The sequence below is a fragment of the Scyliorhinus canicula genome, chromosome 3 (assembly GCF_902713615.1).
Source record: "Scyliorhinus canicula chromosome 3, sScyCan1.1, whole genome shotgun sequence".
Classification (NCBI taxonomy): Eukaryota; Metazoa; Chordata; class Chondrichthyes; order Carcharhiniformes; family Scyliorhinidae; genus Scyliorhinus; species Scyliorhinus canicula.
The window spans coordinates 270,419,592-270,444,587 of record NC_052148.1 but is presented as its reverse complement, the minus strand read 5'-3'; the positions used below and the strand labels follow the sequence as shown (position 1 = coordinate 270,444,587).

Below are 24,996 nucleotides of genomic sequence, written 5' to 3'. Positions count from 1 at the left end.
TTTCCATTGTCAATGATGGAGGAGCCTTCTACATAAATTTTGAAAGAGTTATCCGTGATTGGGGAATTCTGTGTTCCGACGCCTCTGATCGTGTGGGTAGTGATTTTGGAATAAAGGGTCCTGTGTGGTGTTTAGCTGCAATGATCTGGCACTCATGTGGGGTTCCTTCATACTGCAGGTTGTCCGCTAAAAATGTGTGGGTCTTTGTCCGTTTAACTGTGATGTCCCTTCCTTGTAAAAAGTGTCCAGCGAGTTGCTCTGATCTGGCTAACTGAACCGTCCTTTAACCTACCATCTAACAGTAGCTGCGTTGGGGTGTGCTCAGTTAAAATCGTTGCAGGGTTGAGGCCTGTGATATATGCAAAATATTGAACTGCCCAAAAGACTGCGAGCAAGTGCCATTCGCAGGCTAAAAATCCTTGCTCCACGGGATCCAAAACTCGTGAGGCATGGGCTATGGGTCCTAAATGGTCATGTTGTTCTTGTAGTAGTACAGCAGAGAGGGTTCGGTCAGTGGTCGCTACTTCTATGGCGTAGGGAGAGTGTGGGTCTGGTACCTGCAAAGTGGGGGCACGTTTTAATTCATCGATGGCGTCCGTGTGCTGAGGAAGCCATTCCCATGGGGCGTTCTTTTTAATAAGTTCTGAAAGTGAGGCTGCTTTTGTGGCAAAAACCATCGATATGGTTCCTACAATACCCAACAAATCCCAAGAATGATCGGAGTGCAGTGACATTGTGGGGCTGGGGCAATTTAACTATTGATTCAATCCGTTTCTGTTCAATCTCTCTTTTCCTGTGTGTGATAATGGTACCTAAGGACCTTTTCTTTCAGGATCTGGGCTTTTTTCGGGTTGACTTTGCATCCAATTGATTGTAAGAGACCTAGCAATTCGGGAAGAAGTTTAACATGCTCTTCCTTTGTGTCCGTCTGTAGGAGTAAGTCGTCCACATAATGAATAAGGCATTCGGGTCGGGAAAATTTGGAAAGTCCGTTGGCCAATTGTCGGTGAAAGATGGAGGGGGAGTTGTGGAAACCTTATGGGAGGCATATCCACGTATACTGCTGTCCTTGAAATCTGAACACAAACTTGTATTGATAGGCCTTATCTAAGGGAATGGACCAAAAGCCATTGCTAATGTCGAGCACAGTAAAGTACTTTGCATGCTTTCCCTGCTACAGCATGTTTTCGGGACCCGTGGCAACGGTGGGGACTGCCAATCGGGGTGACCTTGTTGAGCTCTCGGTAGTCAATGGTTAATCTCCATGAACCGTCGGGTTTCTTTACGGGCCAAATTGGGGCATTGTTTGTTGAGGCTATGGGCCAAATTACTCCTTGATCTAGTAAGCTATTGATAACTTTTGCAATCTCACCCTCGGCTTGCTGTGGGAAACCGTATTGCGTCTGGGGCTTGGGATCGGGACCTGTAATTGTTACTGTTCGCAGAATTTTTCCACAATTGTGCTTATGCTGGGCAAAGGACGCTTTATGTTTTCTTAGGACCTCTCTAACTGTCTTATCTGTACTAATGGCTTGCGGATCAAACCAATAGTCGCCTACTGAGCAGATTCTATGTTCGTAGTCTCCTACTGTGAGCGTGGCGGGGGCTCTTGCTGTTCTGGCCATTTTTCATACACACTTATTCATTGGGTCAAAGGAAAGGTTGTGTGAGCTCATGAAGTCGATTCCTAAAATGTGCTCTGCTGTTTGGGGCAAGTCCACTAAAACAACGGGGTGCTTGGTGTTTATGTTGCCGATTTGAATATCTATGGTGGCAGTAATGTATCCCTGCTGTACTTGTCCTGTAAATCCACTAAGGGTTATGGTGTTTGTGGTGAGCCATTTGTCACGCTGAAACATTGTGGAGGAGTTTAAAGTGGTGTGGGACCCTCCTGTGTCCCAAAGGAACTCTACTAGGTGTCCCCGAACTGTACCTGTGACTACTGGTCTGCCTGATTTGTCCCAGAGTGTGTCGCAGACCCAAGTTGGGGAGTCCGAACACCGTCAATCTGTGTAAATAATCACCGCATTATCTGATCGGGCGCTAATGCTACGTATGGGCCTAACATTGTTCCTAGGTGGGACGTTTGATTGCTGGTTCCGTTGCTGGTTCGGGGGGGGGGGGGGGGGGGGGGGGGGGGGCTGGTCTACGTCGTCGATGGGCGGGGCGGAATCGTCTGCCATTGCTAGGGAGACGTGCTGGGAGTGCCTAAATTGGGTTCCATAAACTTTTACGCTGGTTGATGTGGAACCAATCTGTTTTTCCATTGAGGAACATTACTTTGTACACAGAGGGGCTCACTTTATCTGAAATGGAGTAGGGTCCTGCAAATTTAGGGGTGAGGAACGAACTGGGATTATACACGGAAACCATCACTTGCTAACCGACTGTATACTCTACTAGGTGGACTGTTTTATCAAAGCAGGCCTTACTCTGCTTTTTCCTAGCATCTAGTCGGACAGCTGCAGTGAGCTGGGCTGCTTTAATATTTTCCGTGAGTTGTTGGACTGCTTTTTCGTGGGTGAGGGCGGTGACTGTGGGGCTGGCCAAATCAAGTCCTAATAAATATTCAGTCCCTTTCATGGGTCGTCCGGTCATGAGGGTTTGGGGGGGGTGAATCCTGTGGAACTTGATGCTGTGTTCCTAATAAACATAAGGGCGAATGGGAGAACTGTGTCCTATGTGGTGTTATGCTGTTGCACCATTTTCCTAATAGTCGCTTTTAGGGTCCAATTCATTCGTTCCACAATGCCGCTGGATTGGGGTGATAAGCAATGTGGATTATTAGGACATTCTGCATTACTCTGCCGGTGAAATGGGAACCTTGGTCTGATTCAATGCTGCGGGGGGAGTCCCCAGCGTGTAAATATCTGCTGTGTTAAGATCTTGGCTGTTGCTATAGCCGTGTTTGTCCTGGAGGGAAATGCTACCCCCCATTTTGTGACCGTGTTGATTACTACATAAACACATATTTAAAACCATTTCTGCAGGGGGGGGGGGGACCAATGTCATCTAGCTGTAACTTCGTCCATGGGCCATTAACAGGTCGGGTGTGTGTTTTAACTGTCCTTTCCTGGAGTACCTTTCAGGATTATTCTGTGCGCAGATTAAACAATTCTCAAAATAATGTGTGACGTCTGCTTTTAAATCAAGCCACCAGCACAAAGGTCTTAAGTGGGCATTGGTGGTTTCTATCCCCTAATGTCCGTCATGAAACTGGCAAATTATCTGGTTTCTGTCCTGGGTGGGGACCACATAAATTCCATTCTTTAAAATTATATTGTCCTGTACTGTCAGTGAGTCCTTGAATTTGTCGTAGGGGGCTGGGTAGTTACCGTCTAAAACTTGCTTAAGAGTGTCGTCTGCCTGTTGGGCCTGGGCTAAATCTTCGAGATTGGTCTGTGAAACTTGGACTGCGTGTATCGGTTCACTCTCCGGGGGGGGGGGGGGGGGGGGGGGGGTTTTGCCAAAAGTGACCGTGTCGTGATCCTGACTTGGCTAAGGCGGCTGCCTTTACGTTACCGGGTGGGGAGGAGCGATGATGGCGTCTGACTTTGATTATGCCATACGTGCGGTATTTTGCTGTCTCAAGAATATGCTTCAATAATGGGGCTGAGGGTAGGGGTTTACCATCAGCGGATATGAATCCTCTAGATTCACACAGGGGCAGGTATTCTGTCAAACTATTCCAGACATATAAACAGTCCGAATATATATCTGTGGGGGTCGGGAAAGAATCTGGGTGCTACACTACATATGCTATTGCTGCTAATTTGGCTGCTTGTGATCCTAGGTGGCCTGGCAATTTAAAAGATATTTCCTCTGATGTGTGTCCCTGCGCGTCTTCCACATAAATGCCGCATCCTGTTATTCTTTTTCCATTGTCAATGATGGAGGAGCCTTCTACATAAATTTTGAAAGAGTTATCCGTGATTGGGGAATTCTGTGTTCCGACGCCTGATCGTGTGGGTAGTGATTTTGGAATAAAGGGTCCTGTGTGGTGTTTAGCTGCAATGATCTGGCACTCATGTGGGGTTCCTTCATACTGCAGGTTGTCCGCTAAAAATGTGTGGGTCTTTGTCCGTTTAACTGTGATGTCCCTTCCTTGTAAAAAGTGTCCAGCGAGTTGCTCTGATCTGGCTAACTGAACCGTCCTTTAACCTACCATCTAACAGTAGCTGCGTTGGGGTGTGCTCAGTTAAAATCGTTGCAGGGTTGAGGCCTGTGATATATGCAAAATATTGAACTGCCCAAAAGACTGCGAGCAAGTGCCATTCGCAGGCTAAAAATCCTTGCTCCACGGGATCCAAAACTCGTGAGGCATGGGCTATGGGTCCTAAATGGTCATGTTGTTCTTGTAGTAGTACAGCAGAGAGGGTTCGGTCAGTGGTCGCTACTTCTATGGCGTAGGGAGAGTGTGGGTCTGGTACCTGCAAAGTGGGGGCACGTTTTAATTCATCGATGGCGTCCGTGTGCTGAGGAAGCCATTCCCATGGGGCGTTCTTTTTAATAAGTTCTGAAAGTGAGGCTGCTTTTGTGGCAAAACCATCGATATGGTTCCTACAATACCCAACAAATCCCAAGAATGATCGGAGTGCAGTGACATTGTGGGGCTGGGGCAATTTAACTATTGATTCAATCCGTTTCTGTTCAATCTCTCTTTTCCTGTGTGTGATAATGGTACCTAAGGACCTTTTCTTTCAGGATCTGGGCTTTTTTCGGGTTGACTTTGCATCCAATTGATTGTAAGAGACCTAGCAATTCGGGAAGAAGTTTAACATGCTCTTCCTTTGTGTCCGTCTGTAGGAGTAAGTCGTCCACATAATGAATAAGGCATTCGGGTCGGGAAAATTTGGAAAGTCCGTTGGCCAATTGTCGGTGAAAGATGGAGGGGGAGTTGTGGAAACCTTATGGGAGGCATATCCACGTATACTGCTGTCCTTGAAATCTGAACACAAACTTGTATTGATAGGCCTTATCTAAGGGAATGGACCAAAAGCCATTGCTAATGTCGAGCACAGTAAAGTACTTTGCATGCTTTCCCTGCTACAGCATGTTTTCGGGACCCGTGGCAACGGTGGGGACTGCCAATCGGGGTGACCTTGTTGAGCTCTCGGTAGTCAATGGTTAATCTCCATGAACCGTCGGGTTTCTTTACGGGCCAAATTGGGGCATTGTTTGTTGAGGCTATGGGCCAAATTACTCCTTGATCTAGTAAGCTATTGATAACTTTTGCAATCTCACCCTCGGCTTGCTGTGGGAAACCGTATTGCGTCTGGGGCTTGGGATCGGGACCTGTAATTGTTACTGTTCGCAGAATTTTTCCACAATTGTGCTTATGCTGGGCAAAGGACGCTTTATGTTTTCTTAGGACCTCTCTAACTGTCTTATCTGTACTAATGGCTTGCGGATCAAACCAATAGTCGCCTACTGAGCAGATTCTATGTTCGTAGTCTCCTACTGTGAGCGTGGCGGGGGCTCTTGCTGTTCTGGCCATTTTTCATACACACTTATTCATTGGGTCAAAGGAAAGGTTGTGTGAGCTCATGAAGTCGATTCCTAAAATGTGCTCTGCTGTTTGGGGCAAGTCCACTAAAACAACGGGGTGCTTGGTGTTTATGTTGCCGATTTGAATATCTATGGTGGCAGTAATGTATCCCTGCTGTACTTGTCCTGTAAATCCACTAAGGGTTATGGTGTTTGTGGTGAGCCATTTGTCACGCTGAAACATTGTGGAGGAGTTTAAAGTGGTGTGGGACCCTCCTGTGTCCCAAAGGAACTCTACTAGGTGTCCCCGAACTGTACCTGTGACTACTGGTCTGCCTGATTTGTCCCAGAGTGTGTCGCAGACCCAAGTTGGGGAGTCCGAACACCGTCAATCTGTGTAAATAATCACCGCATTATCTGATCGGGCGCTAATGCTACGTATGGGCCTAACATTGTTCCTAGGTGGGACGTTTGATTGCTGGTTCCGTTGCTGGTTCGGGGGGGGGGGGGGGGGGGGGGGGGGGGGGGCGTTGCATTCGCGGGCGTAATGTCCCTGCTGTCCACAATTATAGCATCCTCATGGTGCCTGTGCTCTGGGATGCTGACCTTCATTTCTTCCCACATTTCCTCATGCGGGATCCTGAGTAGTCCTGACTGGGTTCATATTAGTTTCTGCCTTCTCCTGATCTGCCTTTCTATGTAGGGATTGTTCCCAAGCTCTGGAGGCTCTTTAAAACCCAAATTCATTATGTGTGGCGTCTGCGGGGTCGTAATTTACAGAGGCTTTTTGACCTGCTTCTGTGTCGTGGGAGACTAAAGTACGAGCCTATTTAGTTGTGTTGTCGTTATCTATGTTTGTGCAGTTCAATTCCCCAAATACCGCTTTAAAATGGATCCAAAGGCGACCTGCGTATGCAGTCAGAGGCTCTCCCTTCTTTTGTCTACATCGGTTCAAACCTTCTACGGGATCTCCTCTGTTGCATCCAATCACGTCTAAAATAGCTGCCTTCATCTCCTGGAGGCTTCCTCCTCCTACATTCTGGGGTTCTGGTAAAGCTGAGTTAACGGACGGGTCAAGACTCATGACTATAAGCTTAACTTCCCCCAGTTCGTCCAGACTGTACATAACTGCTTGCTTTTGTACTCTCTCAAAGAAATTATGCGGGTCTGCTGTGGGTTCAAATGGTTCAATTTTGGTGCAGGCATCTCTCAATTGGGTGATGGTTAGTGGGGTGGTGTAAATGAAATCGGGCTCCTCGCGATCCTGTGACGTGCGCTGTGGGGTGACTGGATTCATGGGGGTGTGTGCTGCCTGTGCAGTCGGTGGTGTGGGTGCTTTCCTTTTCGGGGCCGGGGGGGGGCTCTATTCTTATTTTCTGTATCCTCCACATATCTATGGGCGGTTTCATTTAGTTCTTGCCAACTGGGGCCATTCTCCTGATCTAAATTCAGTCCAAAGGTATCTCTGAAGCTGTTTTGCACTGAAGCAGTGACTGTAACTTTGCTATTTGTTGCCTACATTTGGCTTGATCAACTGTACTCTGTCTTTGTTCCGTTGTGGAACTATGGAGCGCTCGTAAAGCTGCCTTTAAATCCATGCATTGTTTCTTTAGCTGTTCTACCTCCTGTTCAGTCTCTTCTCGTACCAAAATTGCAGCTGTATATCTTGGTAGGCCTTATCGTACTGGGTCTGAAAGCTACTTAGGTGAACTATACAAGGTTGGTGTGCCCGTTTGACATCAGCCATCTCTTTATCTTTAGCTGCCAACTGTTCCCGGAGTTGCTCATTAATTTTCTCACATTCACTAAAATTTCCCTCATTCTTCTCCTCTTTCTCAACTAGCTGTCTGCGGAGCGTCCTCACGACCTCCTCTGTGCTTCGCAATTGTGCCAAACAGGACACGATTGCCATTGGCTTACGAACTTTCACTGCATTCTTTTTATGTACCTCGGTTAGGTTGTCCCACCAGGTTTGTCCTATTTTTCCTGGAACTGACTCTTCATTTGAACAAAACTCGGACCAAAGGGGCCATCCTTTCCCCTTCAAATACTTTCTCCATTCCTCTTGCCATATGGGTCCTGCTCTGCTCTACTGGTCGCTGCAACCTCGGGTTCCTGCGGGTTCATTAGGCGCTCCATTGCCTTTGCTGCCATTGCTTCTATTATCTATTTTCCTACTGTTAATTTGGGACAGGGGGAATAAGGTGGCGATTCGAACAGCGGGTATGACCTAGGCTATTTTCCGGTTCACAATACTCCCGATAGTTTTACGCAGCAAAATCTAACGAGTTTACCTTATTTCCCCGTTAGTACGCATGCAAGTTAATACACACTTCCGAACCTTTGGAGTTTTGATCGATACGGGCCTTACACTTGTGGTTTCTTTCACTTTTCTCAATTGGGTTTCTAATGCAAAGTTTTGTGGGTTCTCTCGGAGTGACATAATCACTTCTAGGTCGGGTCCCGTCAGATGTCGGCAATAATGTTGCTCTTATTAACTGGATACTGATATGACAGTTGTTAGTGATGATATTGCATTTCAGAGTCGCCAGGTATTAAATGATACCACCACAAGGTTTAGCCGGATATCGATCAAAGACCAAACAATCAGTTAGTTAGTTCAAGTTCAATGATAGTTTATTTACACACAAGAATTACTTCGACATGCAACATAAAACACTACAAGCTAAATTACACCTCCCACTACAACAACATGTACTTAACTTCAGGCACCCAGCTTTATGCAGAGGAACAAGGCCTTTGTTCGGATCTTGTGTGGCTGGGTCTGGAGAAGTGACTTTGTTTCTGCTGGGCTCATCCGTCTGGTAGCGATCGTTGGTCTTGAGCTTGTCTTCTGGTCGTGATGCTACACTTGGTTTTAGGCGTAGGTCGGGGCCAAGAGAGACCGAGAGCCGGGGCCAAGAGAGACTGAACACATGGCAGTGTCTCTCTTTATCCTTCTGGGGTTTTGCACTCTTTTGGGCAGTCCTTAGCTTTGGACCCAATAATTCAGCAGGCTTCGATTACTGCCTTCGATTTTGGCCAATAAAGGGGCGGGTGCCTTGATGGCTGGGCGTGCCCTGAGCAGTCCTTGGCTTTTTGGGCCCCCTGAACAAAGGGAGTGGCGCCGATGAGTCTGTTTCTGTGTCTGTTACCCGAGTACAGGTCTTTTTTCCTGGGGAAATGGGCCATTAGAATGCAAAGTAACTGGGGGTTTTGATAGCGTCTAGTTATCTGAGTTGCCAATATACATAAGCTCTGAGCGCCCGAGTCCTGGGTTGACAATATTTCCCATGGTCTTTTGCAGGTGGCCATATTTCCCGGGATCCTTTATAAGTGGACATCCCAGATGACTATAGGAGCATATGTTTACAAGAGACATTTAGTTCAATTAACAATTTTAAATCTGAGATCGACAGATTAGTGAGGCACGAGTTTAAAAAGAAAAGGAGTCAGGCGAGTGGATGGAGTTAAGATCAGTGAATGGTGGAACAGGCTTGACAGGCTGAATGATCGCCTTCTGCTTCTACATTCCTATCATTCCAATAACCATCTGTTACAAATCGGGAATGGTGAATCTCTCAGTTTGATTGTCCAAACAGTGTGACAATTGAAATTTCAGTGCAAACACAAATGTCTGGAATAATACGGCTAACACTATCAACAAGAACGTTCCCTCTGCATGGCCTAATTTAACCTGGAGCCTTAGTCAAACTTCTGCCACATTACATACTGCAGCCCAGACAACCATTCAGACGGAATTAGGTAGCCACAAGTACACACGAGGTAACTGTACAATACCAGTTTGTTCAACGCACCTAAACAATTGCTTCTGACTGAAATAAACAGAGCACTAAAGATGCTGTAAACTTTATTACTTTAGCATAGGTAGCAAACAGTTACTATCCTTATAGGCTGAAATAAGCAACTGCTAATTTTAAACATGGATGTTTGAAGGGACCATACCATAATATAAAGATAAATTATTAGCAATGTTGCATGAGCAAACTTCATCAAATCGCCAAATCAAAATGAAGAATTCAACTGCTCAGACCTCCTTGCATTTTCTCGGAAACTCTCCTTTCACTTGTGGAGAAGGGGGAAGCAGGAGAGAGTGGATGAATAGAAAGAGATACATTTTCCAGCTTTATTACACGGCTCTATCCTGCAGGTCATATATCCTGCAGATCTATACTTCAATGATGAGCATTGTGGAAAAGATCAATTTGTTTAATGCATTAGGGGTTAGGCTAATGCGTCAACGGTTGGGGTCAATTTGCTCAATTGTGGTTACTACCTATATATAAATAAATATATATACACACATTTTCTTTTTAAAGTTGTTCCATACCAGATGAACAGCATGATCTATCTCTTCAGTCGTTACTCCTGACCTCACCATCATTGAAGCAACATCCAGTACCTCCCGGGCAAGCTGCAATACCAATGAAAAGGTTTAAAATTAGATCCCAAGATCCAACGAATCTGAACATGTCTAAGGCACAACTATAAATGCATGTGCACTGGTTAGAGTAGCTCTGGTCTACACAAAACACAGATAGTTTCAATGTTGAATTGTCAGTGATCCAGGAAATAACACAGAGGATAATGTTCTTACGGAGCACCCTCGGACATCTCAAACAGTAACGGCACTATATAAATGTAAGTTGTTGTTGTTGAAATGTATCATTTTCCCCTTGTGTGCACGCACACGTGCGTGCACACACACGCAACCCAGGGAATATGGAACTGCTGCATCTTTCGATTGATAAATATGAATTCAGGAGGCAGCCAGTCACAGAAATGGCAAACTCTGGTACTGAATAACTGCTTTTGTTACCAATCTCTGCACACAGTCCTCAGCGACGGGAACAAAACCCTGGTGGAATCATTAGCTTGCAATACTCCAGGACTTTGCAGCTGAAAGCCTCACATGTACCAAGGTTTCCCAAATCTGCACAATGCCTTTTGATGGAAAATATTGACAGGGCGTTTAAAATAAGAGAAACAGCTATGTAGGCAAGCCTCATTTCCTCTTGTATTACATCCCAGACATCTAAAAAAAATTTAAAACAAAGAAATGTACAGCACGGGAACAGGCCCTTCGGCCCTCCAAGCCTGCACCAAACATGCTGCCCGTCTAAACTAAAATCTTCTACACTTCCAGAGTCCATATCCCTCTATTCCCATTCATGCATTTCTCAAGACGTCCCTAATGTACCTGCTTCTACCACTTCTTCTGGCAGCAAGTTCCAGGCACCTACTACACTCTGTGTAACTTAATAAAAGATTCTAAAGTAAAGCCAAAGAATTTTAAAAATATACTTTGAACAGCACAATTGGCATGCCTTCCCTTTTCAAAATTCTCACCCTTGTTTTCAAACCCCTTCATGGCCTCATCCCTCTCTACCCCCCCCGTAACCTCCTTCAATCCTCTGGGTTCTCTGGTTTCTACTTCTCGTCTCTTACGCAATCAGATTTTAATCACCCCACCAATAGTAACCTCGATTTCACCTTTGGAATTCCCTCATTAAGTCTCTACGTCGCTCCTTAAAACCCAACACTTTGACCAAGCGTTTGGTCACCTGCTACTTGGTATTAGTAACAGGTGACATTTCTCCTTGGGTGGCTTAGTGTCAAATTCTGTTTGATACTTTTCACGCGAAGCTCCTTGTGACTTTTCACTATGTTAAAGGTGCTATATAAATCCATGTTGTTAATAGAGAAGGCAATAGAACAGTTCATCTCTATTCAAACCAGTTGGAGTTCCACCAACCACTTTGTAACATTCAGGAACAGCAGCTATGCATTATTCAAGTCATTAATTTAGAGTATTCCATAAAATAGTTACCATATAGTGATCGATATTGGGGTTTGGGGACTCTTGTTTAATGATTGCAGGGTTAAGATGGGCAGTGTGATATTCTGATTTTTATTCCTATATGAATTCAACTGCAGCTAAAAAGAGTTAAAGCCTGACAACTTACTCTGCACACTACCCGCATTGCTTCTATGTCCTCTGGCGGCAGCATTTTGATCTGAGATGTTCCCTTTAAGGATTGCTCTGATTCGGAAACACCTTGAAAAGACAGGGTAAAACACATTTATATTAGACTCCCCTTCACAATGCACACTAACCAATTAGAGTTTGAGATTCAGCTGGATGCAGGTCTGCAAGGAAGGGAAGAAGGCAGACAAACCAATTCCAGTCCACCACCCATGTTACGGTTATTAAAAATGCAAGCACAGCACTGGGATTCATTTCTAGAGCAGCAGAATTGAAAAGCAAGAGGTTATGTTAAACATATGTAGAAATCTGGTTTGAATTGAGAGTTCCGTGTGTAAAAAAGTTTTACAACAATGATGCCACCACTGAAAGGTTATAACTATTCGGAAGGATTGAACGATACTCGTTAAATAAGTGGGTGGCAGGTTATCAGGGGCAGGTGGAAATGTGGGGTTGAGGCTATAATCAAATCAGTCATGACCACACTGAATGGCACAGCAGGCCCGCGATCAGCTCTACTCCAGCTCCTTCTTCGTTTGTGCATACGTATGTGCAACAAGTTAGGGCTCTTTTCTAGAAATTAAAAGACTGAGGACTGACCTGATAGATGATTTTAAAGTTATGAAGGGATTGGGAGGCATGAGAGCGCAGTGGTTAGCACTGCTGCATATGCCGCATTGGACCCGGGTTCGATCCCGGCCCCGGGTCACTGTCCGTGTGGAATTTGCACATTCTCTCCGTATTTGCGTGGGTTTTGCCCCCACAAACCCAAAGATGTGCAGGGTAGGTGGATTGGCCACGCTAAATTGCCCCTGAATTGGAAAATATTAATTGGGTACTCTAAATTTATAATTTTAAAAAAATAAACCAGAGAGTAATGATAAGCCCGGCCTTTGTAGCGACAAATTCACCCCTTTAAATTATACAATTCTGAATAGATTTTGAGCCAAAGTAAGTCGTTATATAAATACTCATTTGAGCAGATGGTATTTGATAGTAAATGGCAGGATACCTAAAGGATGATGAGCATAATCAGGCCATTGGATGTAACTCGGAACAGGTCTCATGGAGGTCTAAACAAGAAAGGAAATATAAAATATTAGATGATGTTCTTACAAAGTTCAGAATGCACTTTTGGAAATTCTACATCAATTAAAATTCTCCTTTCTTGTTGATGTTAAAAATCAACACTCTTATCAAGTTACATACTTTTCAAATTTCATTGCTTGCTACAACTGGAGCTAGTAAATTCAACAATGGTCCATTGCAAAATAAGCTTCATTTTACCATTTGGTTCATCTCTACACTAGTTGCATATTAACTTTGTACAGGTGCTGGGCATTAACATGAACCTCTAGAAGTAGACACAGTCTATAATGCAGTTTGTCGGGTTAGGGATATGCTTGAAATATGTCATTCTGTAAATGAATATGAAAGATTGTAAAGATTAGCTCCAGTCATATTCTTCGCCAACTGGTTTTCTCAAACAGAACAGCCTACACCACCTTTCTTCAAATAACAGACTTATAAAGGGATCAGGTAGGCATTACAGAGAAACCTGCTGCATGGTGATATTTATATATAGTCATATGCATCATAGTAATAATCTTTGTCACAAGTAGGCATACATTAACACTGCAACAAAGTTGTGAAAAGCCCCTAGTCACCACATTCCGGCGCCTGTTCGGGTACACTGTGGGAGAATTCACAATGTCCAAATTACCTAACACCACCAACAACCCTGGTTAAGAAAGTTCAAACACTCAGCAAACTTTGACTTCCACTGGCTACGGTATCTAAATGGGGTCTTAACTGGGCTAAATTATGAGAATATCCAGACTCATTTTCGACAGGACCAACGCTCATTTTGTAAACTTGTTTCCTTGTTAAATGTTTGTAAAAACTCTTACTATCTGTTTTTATATTTCCAGCTAGCTTTCTCTCGTACTCTATTTTTCCCTCCTTATTAACCTTTTATTTTACCACTTTGCTGTTCCTTATATTCTATCCAATCTTCTAATCGGTCATCTGACTTTGCACAATTATATGCTTTAAGTTTGATACCAAATTTTACCTTCCTGGTTCACCACGGGCGGTGTGTCCGGCCCCAAGACTTTTTCTTAATCGTTAGAATGTATCTATTCTGTACATTCTGAAATATCCACTTAAATGTTTGTCACTGCATCGCTATTAACCTATCCCTTAACCTAATTTTCCAATTCGCTTTAGCCAATTCAACTTTCATGACCTCTTAATTGCTCTCATTTACGTTTAAAAACAGAGTACCAGACCCACTCCTCTCTCCCTCAAAACTGAATGTAAAATTCAATTATATTATGGTCACTGCCACCTGGGGGCGCCATCACCATGAGATCCTTCATTACTCCCAGCTCTTTGCATATAGCCTGCTCTTTGCTTGACTCCAGAACATGCCGTTCTAAGAAACTATCCCAAATATTTTTAGAAAAGAATGGCTAAATTGGGCAGTCAACATGAATTTATGAAAGGGAAATCATGTTTAACAAACTTCGGGAGTTTTTTTGAGGATATTATTTGTAGCATTGATAAAGTGGATGTGATGCCTTTGGATATTCAGAAGGCTTTTGATAGGAGGTTCGTAAACAAAATTAGAGCGCGCAGAATTGGGTGAAATATACTCGTGTGGATTGAGAATTGGTTAACAGAGAGTTGGAATAAATGGATCAGTCTCAGGAGGCAGTAGTGGGGTAAAGCAATGATCATTATTAGGGCCCCAGCTGATCACAATCTATACAAATGATTTGGATGTGGGAACAAATTGTAATACTTCCAAATTTGATGCAACCAAATTGTGAGGAGGATGCAAGGACGCTTCAAGAGTACTTGGACAGCTAAGTGAATGGCTAGAACACGGCAGATGGAATGTATTTTTGTTTCCATATTTTTATTCAAGTTTTCAATATTTTAAATACACAACATAACAAAGCAAAAACACAAACCCCCAACACGTCCCCCCCTCAACCCTCAATAACCTTGAATAAAAACCCACTTTGCCCCCCCCCCTTAATAGCTTACGGTAACTAGCACTTTAAAATGTAATACAAACAAACCCCATCTCTTGTGGAACCCCTCAGCTGCCCCCCTCAAAACAAATTTGACCTTCTCCAAATACAGGAACTCCAACAGATTCCCCCAGCCACACCAAGGCACAGGGTTGAGAAGCTGACCTCCACCACAATAGGACCCGCCTGTGAGCAATCAACAGGGCGAATGCTAAAACATCTGCCCCCACTCCCGCCTCCAACTCCTGCAAGTCCGACACGCCAAATATGGTCCCCAAGGGTCTGGGCTATAAAATGGACATGCAGGATCGCTGACATGGTGCTGAAGAATGATCTCCAGAATTTCTCCAACTTCAGGCAGGACCAGAACATATGTACGTGATTGACTGGGCCCCTCCCACACCGTTCACAAATGTCCTCCACCCTCTCAAACAACTGACTTCTCCGCGACTTCATCAGGTGCACTCCGTGTACCACCTTTAGCTCTATCAACCCGAACCGAACCTTGAACATGTGATTGAGGTGTTCACCTTCCACAGCACTTCACACCACAAACCCCTCCCCCAGCACCATCCCCAGTATTGGCAGATCGAATATAATGGGAGTAAGTTATTCACTTTGATAGAGAAAACCGAAAGGCAGAATATTCCTTAAACAATGAGTGGCGGTACACCCCCGATGGGCTAATGGCCTACTCTTGTTCCTATGGTATGGTGGGAATCTAAAACAAGGGCGCATAACCTTAAAATTAGAGCTGAGCCGCAAAGAGGGGGTTGTTGGGAAGTACTTCTTTACACAAAGGATAGCGGAAATCTGGAACTCTCTCCCTAAGAAAATTCAAAACCAATATTTTTAGATTTTTGTTCTGCAACGGTTAGGAAATTTTTTGAGAGGCAGAAATGAGGATTGCATAATCCATCATAAACTACATATCTTTAAAAAATACAACTTCCTTTCCCTCCTCTCCACCCACCAAAGACAGAACGTTAACACAACACAAAAGAACTAGAAAAGTCTCACAAATTCCATTTTAACCAGAAAGGCCAAATATTTAACAACCATTTGAACTCATTTTTTTTAAGGCTGCTAAACTCAATTGTTTATTAAATAAAATACAAATTAGTAAAGAGCCAAAGAAAACCTCAGGCTTTCCCCTCTCGGATGTGGAAAAGCAAAAAACAAAAATGTTTGCCGGTGAAGTATAGATTGGCCTTTCACTATGATACAGCGAGTGTTCTTATACATTAACATAAGTTGAAAGGCTTGTAACTGGAGAAAGTAAACAGATTTATTTTAATAAAAGGGGCTGGAGTTTGTCAAGTCCATGCTATTTGAATAAACGCACTTCAATTGGAGATAATGAGAAGGGGGAAGAAGCAGATAGGAGTGGAATTCTGAAGATACAGCGCCGGGGGGCTGAAGACTGATTCCTGCTCCTTCAATTCAGCGGCCATACTTCCCACTCCCTGTTGGCCAGAGGGCAAACTTGTCTAGTCTTCAGCCAACGTGAAATGCAGTGGAAATGGAAAGCATGGTTACACCCACCCCACGCAACAGTGCAGTCCTCCGAAGTTGCTGAAGCTTGGTTTGCCTGACATTCTATACACAGATCCATGATGTGATTTTGGCAGATGGCGCAGTTATCTACCGCAATGTCTCAGGCCTGGGGCAGCTAAATTGCCCCTTAATTGGAAAAAATGAATTGGGTACTTTAAAGTTGGAAAAAAAAACATTGTCCCAGGCCCGCAGGGCGACTGCGTTCCACTTTTTAACCTCAAAGCGCTTCTTGCCACCGGCGCTGTTGATGGAACTCTGAGCCAACCATTTCACTCATGATAAAAACAGAAAGTGCTGGAAAAAACCCCACAGGTTATCAACACCTCTGGAGAGAGAAAAAGAGTTAATGATTCAAGTCCATTTTGACTCTCTTTCTCGCTCGGCAGATGCTGCCAAACTGGGTTTTTCCAGCACTTTCCACTTTTATTTCAGGTCTCCAGCATCCGCAGTATTTCGCACTAATCTCTTCTACCTTGTATTGTGTGAATTTATAAACGGCATTCAACATACCAATGGATAATGCGGCCTCAGTTTGCCAGTGTATCGATAACCGGGCCAGGGGTCTGTATTGATTTCACCTTTCTCAGATTTGGAGCATTCTTCTTTGGCCTTTTCATTTTCTGTAGTGGAAAATAAATTATAATTCAGTTCGTTGACCTGCCACAGTACCTGCAATACGGTATTTCTGAATCATTTTCCATGTCAGTCTCAATTACAAAATCAAGTTTTAGTAATACATAAATACCAACTGTTGCACCTTTGTCGAGGGGTTTAAAGCACCGAACTAGCCCAAATATGGCCTCTATTATCCTGATGTTTAGCCCATCAGTGTTGTAAAGATTGAGAAAAGGGAGCCATCTCGTGTTGTCTATCTGACATGTGCATCACATACTTAATGAAGCAATACAGAGGCCGTGTCTGGTTACATAGAATTTACAGTGCAGTCGGAGGCAATTCGGCCCATCGAGTCTGCACCAGCCCTTGGAAAGAGCACCCTACTTAAGCCCACATCTCTTCCCTATCCCCGTAATCCTGCCTAAACATTTTGGACATTAAGGGCAATTTAGCATGGCCAATCCACCTAACCTGCACATCTTTGGGCTGTGGGAGGAAACTGGAGCACCTGGAGAAAACCCACGCAGACACGGGGAGAATGTGCAGACTCCGCACAGACAGTAACCCAAGCCGGGAATCGAACCTGGGGCCCTGGCGCTGTGAAGCAACAGTGCTAACCATTGTGCTACCGTGACGCACCCGAGAGTAGGGATGACTGTGAAAGGAAGCATTCAAGTTTCTGAAGCTGGTCACTAAGTTAATCCTTAAAAATTTCCAAAAATGAAATGAAATGAAAATCGCTTATTGTCACGAGTAGGCTTCAATGAAGTTACTGTGAAAAGCCCCTAGTCGCCACATTTCGGCGCCTGTTCGGGGAGGCTGGTATGGGAATTGAACCATGCTGCTGGTCTGCCTTGGTCTGCTTTAAAAGCCAGTGATTTAGCCCAGTGTGCTAAACCAGCCCCTATAAATGAAAATCGCTTATTGTCACAAGTAGGCTTCAAATTAAGTTACTGTGAAAAATCTCTAGTCGCCACATTCCGGCGTCTGTTCAGGGAGGCTGGTACGGGAATTGAACCCGCACTACTGGCCTGCCTAGGTCTGCTTTCAAAGCCAGCGATTTAGCCCACTGTGCTAAACCAGCCCCGTAGACACAGCAGCAATAGACAAAAGTTCAGAGGAGAAAGAGTAAAGGGACAGAGGGGGCTATTTCACACAGAGGGTGGTGGTGGCTGCCTGGAATGGACTGTCCAAGATTGGGGAAGGAGGTGATTGAATGAACACCACAAAGTTTGAATGACACCAGAAGTTTTAAAGAAATTGGGCAACCACTTGGTGGAAAATAACAAAAGGAGGTAGATATGCGACAAACACAAAATGCTGCAGATGCTGGGAACCAGAAATAAAAACAGAAAATGCTTGAAATACTCAGCAGGTCAGGCAGCATCTGTGGAGAGAAGAATAGAGATAATATTCCCATTGATGACCTTTTACAAAACTCTATATAACTCATGATAACCATCCATTGACCCATTTGAGAAATTCCCAATTAATGGTGAGCTGGAGGGGGATGGAAATGCACCGAGGCTGTATAGGCAGATTTTACAAAGGACAAAAGAGTCAGGGGAACAGCCAAGTCTCAGAAATATCCAATTAATTGCTAACTACCTGCAAATGAAATGGTTGTAATCGTTGTGCTGAGCATCCAGATAGCAATCTGCACGCCATCAAATTACCTCTACATCTCTTTGGTGCCAGCCGGGCTCAGTGGGCAACGCAGCTACTTCCCAGTCATAGGGTTGTGGGTTCAAGACTGCTCCAGAGCACAAAGTCTAGGCTGACACACCAGGGCGCCACTGAGGGAAATGTGGCACTGGGAGAGGCTCTATTTTTCAGATAAGACATTAAACCAAGGCCACCTTCTCTCTCAGGCGAATGTGAAATCCCAGGGCCACTATTTCCAAGAAACGCTCGGGCATTCTCTTTGGTGTACTGGGACCAACGTTTATCCTTCAACCAACATGACTGTGGGAGGAAACCGGAGCACCCGGAGGAAACCCACACAGACACGGGGAGAACGTGCAGACTCCGCACAGACAGTGACCCAAGCCGGGAATCGAACCTGGGACCCTGGAGCTGTGAAGCCACTGTGCTACCGTGCTGCCCAGAGCATTACCCTGGGTTTCTGGTTTACTAGTCCAGTGGCAATACCACTACGCCACCGCCTCCACGTTGTTATGTTCAGTACCTGTTCAGGTGTGATTTGTTGCTGCAGTGAAAACATGCATCAATTGATGCAAATGTGCCAAATGTTCACACATTTTTAAAATATACAACTATGATAGGATATATAATGGATGTGGTTTTTAGTCAAGAAGTACTACAGTAGTAAAAGGCTATTGAACCGTTATCCTTAACCACATTACAATAGAATAAAAGCTCACATTTATACAGCACCTTTCATTTTTAAAACTAAATTTAGAGTACCCAATTCATTTTTTCCAATTAAGGGGCAATTTAGTGTGGCCAATCCACCCACCCTGCACATCTTTTGGGTTGTGGGGCGAAACCCACGCAAACACAGGGAGAATGTGCAAACTCTGCACGGACAGTGACCCAGAGCCGGGATCGAACCTGGGACCTCGGCGCCGTGAGGCAGCTGTGCTACCCACTGAGCCAGTGCTGCCCTTACAGCACCTTTCATGACAATAATATGTCACATGCGTCTACAGTCAACAGAGTACTTCTGATAATATTGGCAATGTAAGAAACACGCCAGCCAATTTGTGCACAGCAAGCACCCACAAACAACTGTGAGATAATGACTAGATGATCTATTTTTTGCGGTGTTGATTAAGAGATAAATGTTGGTCTGAGGATAACAAGGAGAACTCCCCTAGACTTGTCTGAAATAGTGCCAGTGATCTTTTACCTCACCCGAGAAAGGAGGCAGGCCCTCAGTTTAATATCTCATCCCAAAGATGGCACCTCTGACAGTGCAACACTCCCTCAGCACTGCACTGGAATGTCAATCTACTTTCGGTGTTCCAAGTCCCTGGAGTGGGGTTTGAACCCCCAATCTTCTGATTTAGAGGTGAAAGTGTTACCCATAGGCGTGGCAGATTATCACATGCCTATGGCCACTGTCACATTCACCCCCCCCAAAAAAAATGAAGTACTTACTGGCTTTCTTATGGAGAAGCTTATGAGTTGACCAACTTCCTTTGAAGCATTCCTGCAAAAAGATAAGTTTGACAAAAAAAATGAATTTAACATGTGAACAGAAGCAAAAAAGGTCCAAATATGTTTTACATGTGTGTGTGCATACACTGCCATTACATTTCAAAATGCAAAATAAACAGTAACATCCCAATGTCATAACATTATCACAAGATGTAGTGCGGATTAGTAACTCCAAGGCTCCTTTCCCAGGCTATGCTGGGAATCAAACCTTAACAGCCAAATCTTTGCACGTCTGAATCGATTTCCAAATACAGTCTTTCAGCCATTCCTTGCCAATTACAGCTGTGATCAGCAGCTCTGATCAACTCATCTCATGTGAAATATTTCACTTTACCTCCAAAATTGAATTTTTAGAATGCATCTACTCATGCCCTCTTCAAATGTAGTCCAAATGATGGTCCCCATTTGAAAACCCGAATGATCATTTCATATATATTTGTTGCCTCAGCCTAATAACTGGTCAGTGTGCAGCCTTTTAAGATCCAAACAGAGGCAGTTTCCCCCCAAATTGTGTTTAATATTACAGGTCACTCAAGAGTAATTTGTGGAGATTAGACAACTCTCAGGATAGAACTATAGGGGCTGGTTTAGCATAGGGCTAAATAGCTGGCTTTTAAAGCAGACCAAGGCAGGCCAGCAGCGCGGGTTCAATTCCTGTACCAGCCTCCCCGAGCAGGCGCCAGAATGTGGCGACTAGGGGCTTTTCACAGTAACTTCATTTGAAGCCTACTTGTGACAATTTTCATTTTCATATAGTACGGTTTTAAGTGCAATGTTACTTTGATAAAATAAATGTTAACTCTACTTGACATCTTTACTACATGAGTAAACACTAACAGAATTATTAAGAATTTTACAAACTAAGCACCTTTTCTTTCCCCTGCACTTAGTTCAAATGTCATCACTGGTATTTCTAATGATGTAGCTAACAGGTGTCACCTACAAATCACTGCTCTATCCATTGCTGAAATCATATCATGCCACAGGATTTTGCATCATCATACAGTTTATTCACTGACCCACCAATGAACCGATTATCCCACCAGCTTTCCTGCACATTTCTCCTCCCACAACGTTTATGCAAGGACTGTGGAGTCACTGATATTTCAGTCCACTACTACGGCACAAAGTCTCAAAGTAATTTTAGAAATGAACTTCAGTGTTTAAGCAGTGAAGATTGATGTCGACAAATGCATCATAGCTGATCACGTTCCTTACAATATTAGCACTGGCAATTACTTGGCAAGCTTACAGCAGTGGTGGTTAAGTGCTACATTGCATTCTCTTGATGTTAAAATGGATTTTCAACAGTGGCAAAGAGCAAAAGGCTTTATTTCGATGAACATAATCCTAATGGTTCAAGTAAGCTTGGAACACGATCAGGAACAAAGCTGTCAAAGTATACATTTATTTATGAATTCACATTGATATACAGTCAAGCTTTATTTGTGTAGTTTTTTAAAAATTGGCCTGCATCATAAGGAATAATCAGACAATTCAGAAAACAGCACTATCCAGGTAAGAGAACAATACATAAAAAAATAGTTCATAATGATTCTATAACTGCACTGAATATTGACTCTGCGAGGAAATGCAAAGAAATCTACTTCTCACAATTAGAAGTCTGCATTTTATGTTAAGAAATTGTATTACCCAGTAACTTGAACCAGGCAACATAAACAACAGCAAAATGGGAATTTTGTGCTAATTTTATTTTTGTATTATCAGGCTATCTAAATTAAGCAAAGTTGACTTGAGAACACACTATATAATTCTGTGGCACCAACTTCAGTTTTTAAAATTTATTAATACTACTTGCTGTCAGCCTTGGATTACTGGAGGCACCTTCTCATCAGATTCAGAAGGTCATGGGTTACAGCGTCCCACTCCTGGACATGAGCCCATAATAAAAGCTGACATTTCAGTGCAGTACTGAGGAAATGCCCTCTTTTGGATGAGAAGTTAAAGGGAGTCTGCCCTGGCCATAGAATTCCTACAGTGCAGAAGGCCATTCGGCCCAATCGAATCTGCACCGACCCTCTGAAAGAGCACCCTACCTAGGCCCACTCCCACCTTATTCCCCCGTAACCCCGCACATGGCCAGTCCACCTAACCTGCACATCTTTGGACTGTGGGAGGAAATCGGAGCATCCGGAGGAAACCCACACAGACACAGGGAGAACGTGCAAACCCCACACAAACAGTCACACAAGGCCGGAATCAACCCCGGGTCCCTGGCACCGTAAGGCAGCAGTTCTAACAACTCTGCCACTGCGTTGCTCTCCGGTGGAAGAAGAACAGGGCAATTCTTCCCAGTGATTGCTGCAACCTCCATCACAAAAAACTGGATTAGCTGGTCCTTATCACATTGCTGTACGTGGGGTGTTTCCTACATTATACCAGTGACAGCGCTTCAGAAGTGCTCCATTAGTTGTGACCAGCTTGGATTGTGCTGAGGATGTGAATGTTGCTAAACTTGTTACACACATTTATTTATCTTTTCTAAGTAAGCCATCAAAAGCTAGAAGCCCAAGATTTGATTCCTGCCATTTTCAGTGAAACAAACATCCTTTGGGATACCTCAATTAGACGAGGTTTATGGAACTTTTTAAAAAATCAGCCTGTGTATTTGTTTTTTATCATTGCCCACCTGTGGACTTATAATTCGAATTGAGCTTTAGTGTGATCGCCTTTGCAACTGAAGAAGCTTTCCAACAACCACTGTACTAACTCATCACTTATGAAGGATCGCAAAATAGCCCTGAGCTCCCAAATACTGCAGTTAAATTTCTAGAGGAATCCTGAATCAATTGTTTAAAATAATAATAATCTTTATTGTCACAAGAAGGCTTACGGTAACACTGCAATGAGGTTACTGTGAAAAGCCCCTAGTCACCACATTCTGGCGCCTGTTCGGGTACACTGAGGGAGAATTCAGAATGTCCAAATTACCTAACAGCAAATCTTTTGTGGGAGGAAACCGGAGCACCTGGAGGAAACCCACGCAGATACAGGGTGCAGACTCCGCATAGACAGTGACCCAAGCTGGGAATCGAACCTGGGACCCTGGTGCTGTAAAGCAACAGTTCTGACCACTGTGCTATCGTGCCACCCTTTAAGCTCCTTTTTGGCTCAGTGGGCACAGTAAGACGACTTACAACACCAGGTTCCAGTCCAACAGGCTCGTTTGGAATCACTGGCTTTCGGAGTGTAGCTCCTTCATCAGGTGAGTGACGAAGGAGCTACGTCCCGAAAGTAGTGATTCCAAACAAACCTGTGCTGTAAAAGAAAAAATGGGAAAAATCCCACGAAGGGTTAACAGCAGCTGCAAAAGAAGGTTTTGAAATGCAGATAGCCGTTATCAAACAGGCGTTAAGAAAACAGCTTGTGACTATTCAAGCTATAAAACTGACGCATGTCTTTTAAGTCACAGCAGATTGAACTTTTTGTTATATGGAAAAAAAACAATATTTCGCTCCTTCTTTGAAGTTAATTGTTTATGCAGCTAAAAAAGAATTGCTAGGATTTTCAGTTGAATTGGGTGACAAATGTTTTGGTGTGAAATTCTGCTGACACCAGGTGAACAACGGGAACACATGTTAGCCCCAAATCGGAGTCAGAGTTCTGAGCTGGGGGCACTATTTGATAATAAAGCAACTTTAGAAACGACAGAAACCAGATCTAGCACCCCTTTAACTTTAGAAACGACAGAAACCAGATCTAACACCCCTCTGGGAACAAAGCACTTTTGAACATCACAAAGGAAACAATGTAATCAAAGCACTTTTGAACATCACAAAGGAAACAATGTGATCAGAGTTCAATGAGCTGAAGTCATGCTCAATATGAATACATAGTCGTGTTAGAAATAATTCAGGTTAAAGGTACATTGTACAATCAAAAGTAAAATAAAGTTACTTTACGATAATGTCATATAAACTTAATAACTGCTAGAAGGGGAATATAAACCCTAAAATGGGGACAGCCAGCACAGTCAGCTCTCATAGATCGGTCACGGGAAGAATAGAACATAGCAACCGAGCGGAGCAGCGAATCCATCTGAGGAAGACCAAAAGGTAAAGAAGAGAGAGTCAGTTCTCATAGCTGCCCTCGGTCATAGGAAGGATAGAACACAGAAACTGAGCGGAACAGCGAATACATCTGAGGAAGACCAAAAGTTAAAGAGAGATTGTCATGGTGGACCTGAAGGTCTTTTCAACCAACCAGGAGAATCCAGAAGCAAGATCTTTTTACTTTTCTGTAAAGACAGTGATTGCATCTTTTAAAAGAAAAAATATGATAATAAAATAACTTAAAAGTTTTAACCTGAAACAGTGGTTGTTGCAAAGTCTACTTTACTCACTGAGCAATGCGGGACCCAGGATCGATGCAACTAAGTGGTAAGTAGATAAAATTCTTCTTTCAAGATATGGGTTATACTGGAGGATAACTTGAAAATATAGATTGACCCAAATAGTACCCACCTAAGTCTGCATAGGAGACAGGGAGTGAGAATCCCTGTTCACCATTTAGAATGTCTTATTGACCCGTTTTGGTATAGGGGGAATTCTAAGAATAGTGGTGAGTTTTTTACTTCAGTGCCCACCCCAGTCCAATGCCGGCATCTCCACATCTTGGCTCAGTGGGTAAGTAGGTGGCATTGTAGACAACCTAGATGATAGCATAGAATTGTCAGGAAATATTGACAGACGAGGTGAATGGGCAAAATTGTGGCAGATGGAATTTAAGGTAAGCAAGTGTGGGGCTATCGATTTTGGACTAAAAAAGGGTAGAGCAGAGTACTTTCAAAATGGAAAGAGATTAGGTACAGTGAATGTCCAAAGAGACTTAGGGGTTCAGGTGCCAGAAACAAGAGCAGAAAATAATCAATAAGGCCAATGGAATGCTTGCCTTTATATTGGAGTATAAAGACACAGGGATTATGCAGCAGCTATACAAAACCCTGATTAGACCCCAGTTGGAATCACTGTGAGCAGTTCTGGGCACCACACTTTAGGAAGGACATTTTGGCCTTGGTAGGAGTGTAACGCAAATTTACAGAAATGATACTTGGATTACAGGAATAAAAGAAAATTACTGCAGATG

At 43.7% G+C, this 24,996-nt stretch overlaps 1 protein-coding gene across 2 annotated transcripts in view; it reads right to left on the bottom strand.

Moving 5' to 3' along the window:
• The window catches only part of metap1 (methionyl aminopeptidase 1), a 57,459-nt gene that overhangs the window by 25,870 nt on the left and 6,593 nt on the right, over positions 1–24,996 (bottom strand). For both annotated transcript variants that reach the window (XM_038792792.1, XM_038792791.1), the window contains exons 2-6: positions 19,831–19,882; positions 16,603–16,712; positions 12,507–12,567; positions 11,475–11,566; positions 9,839–9,922 (exon numbers count right to left, since the gene is read on the bottom strand). In XM_038792792.1, the coding sequence (XP_038648720.1) occupies positions 9,839–9,922; positions 11,475–11,566; positions 12,507–12,567; positions 16,603–16,712; positions 19,831–19,882 (399 nt within the window). The remainder of the gene's footprint in view (positions 1–9,838; positions 9,923–11,474; positions 11,567–12,506; positions 12,568–16,602; positions 16,713–19,830; positions 19,883–24,996) is intronic.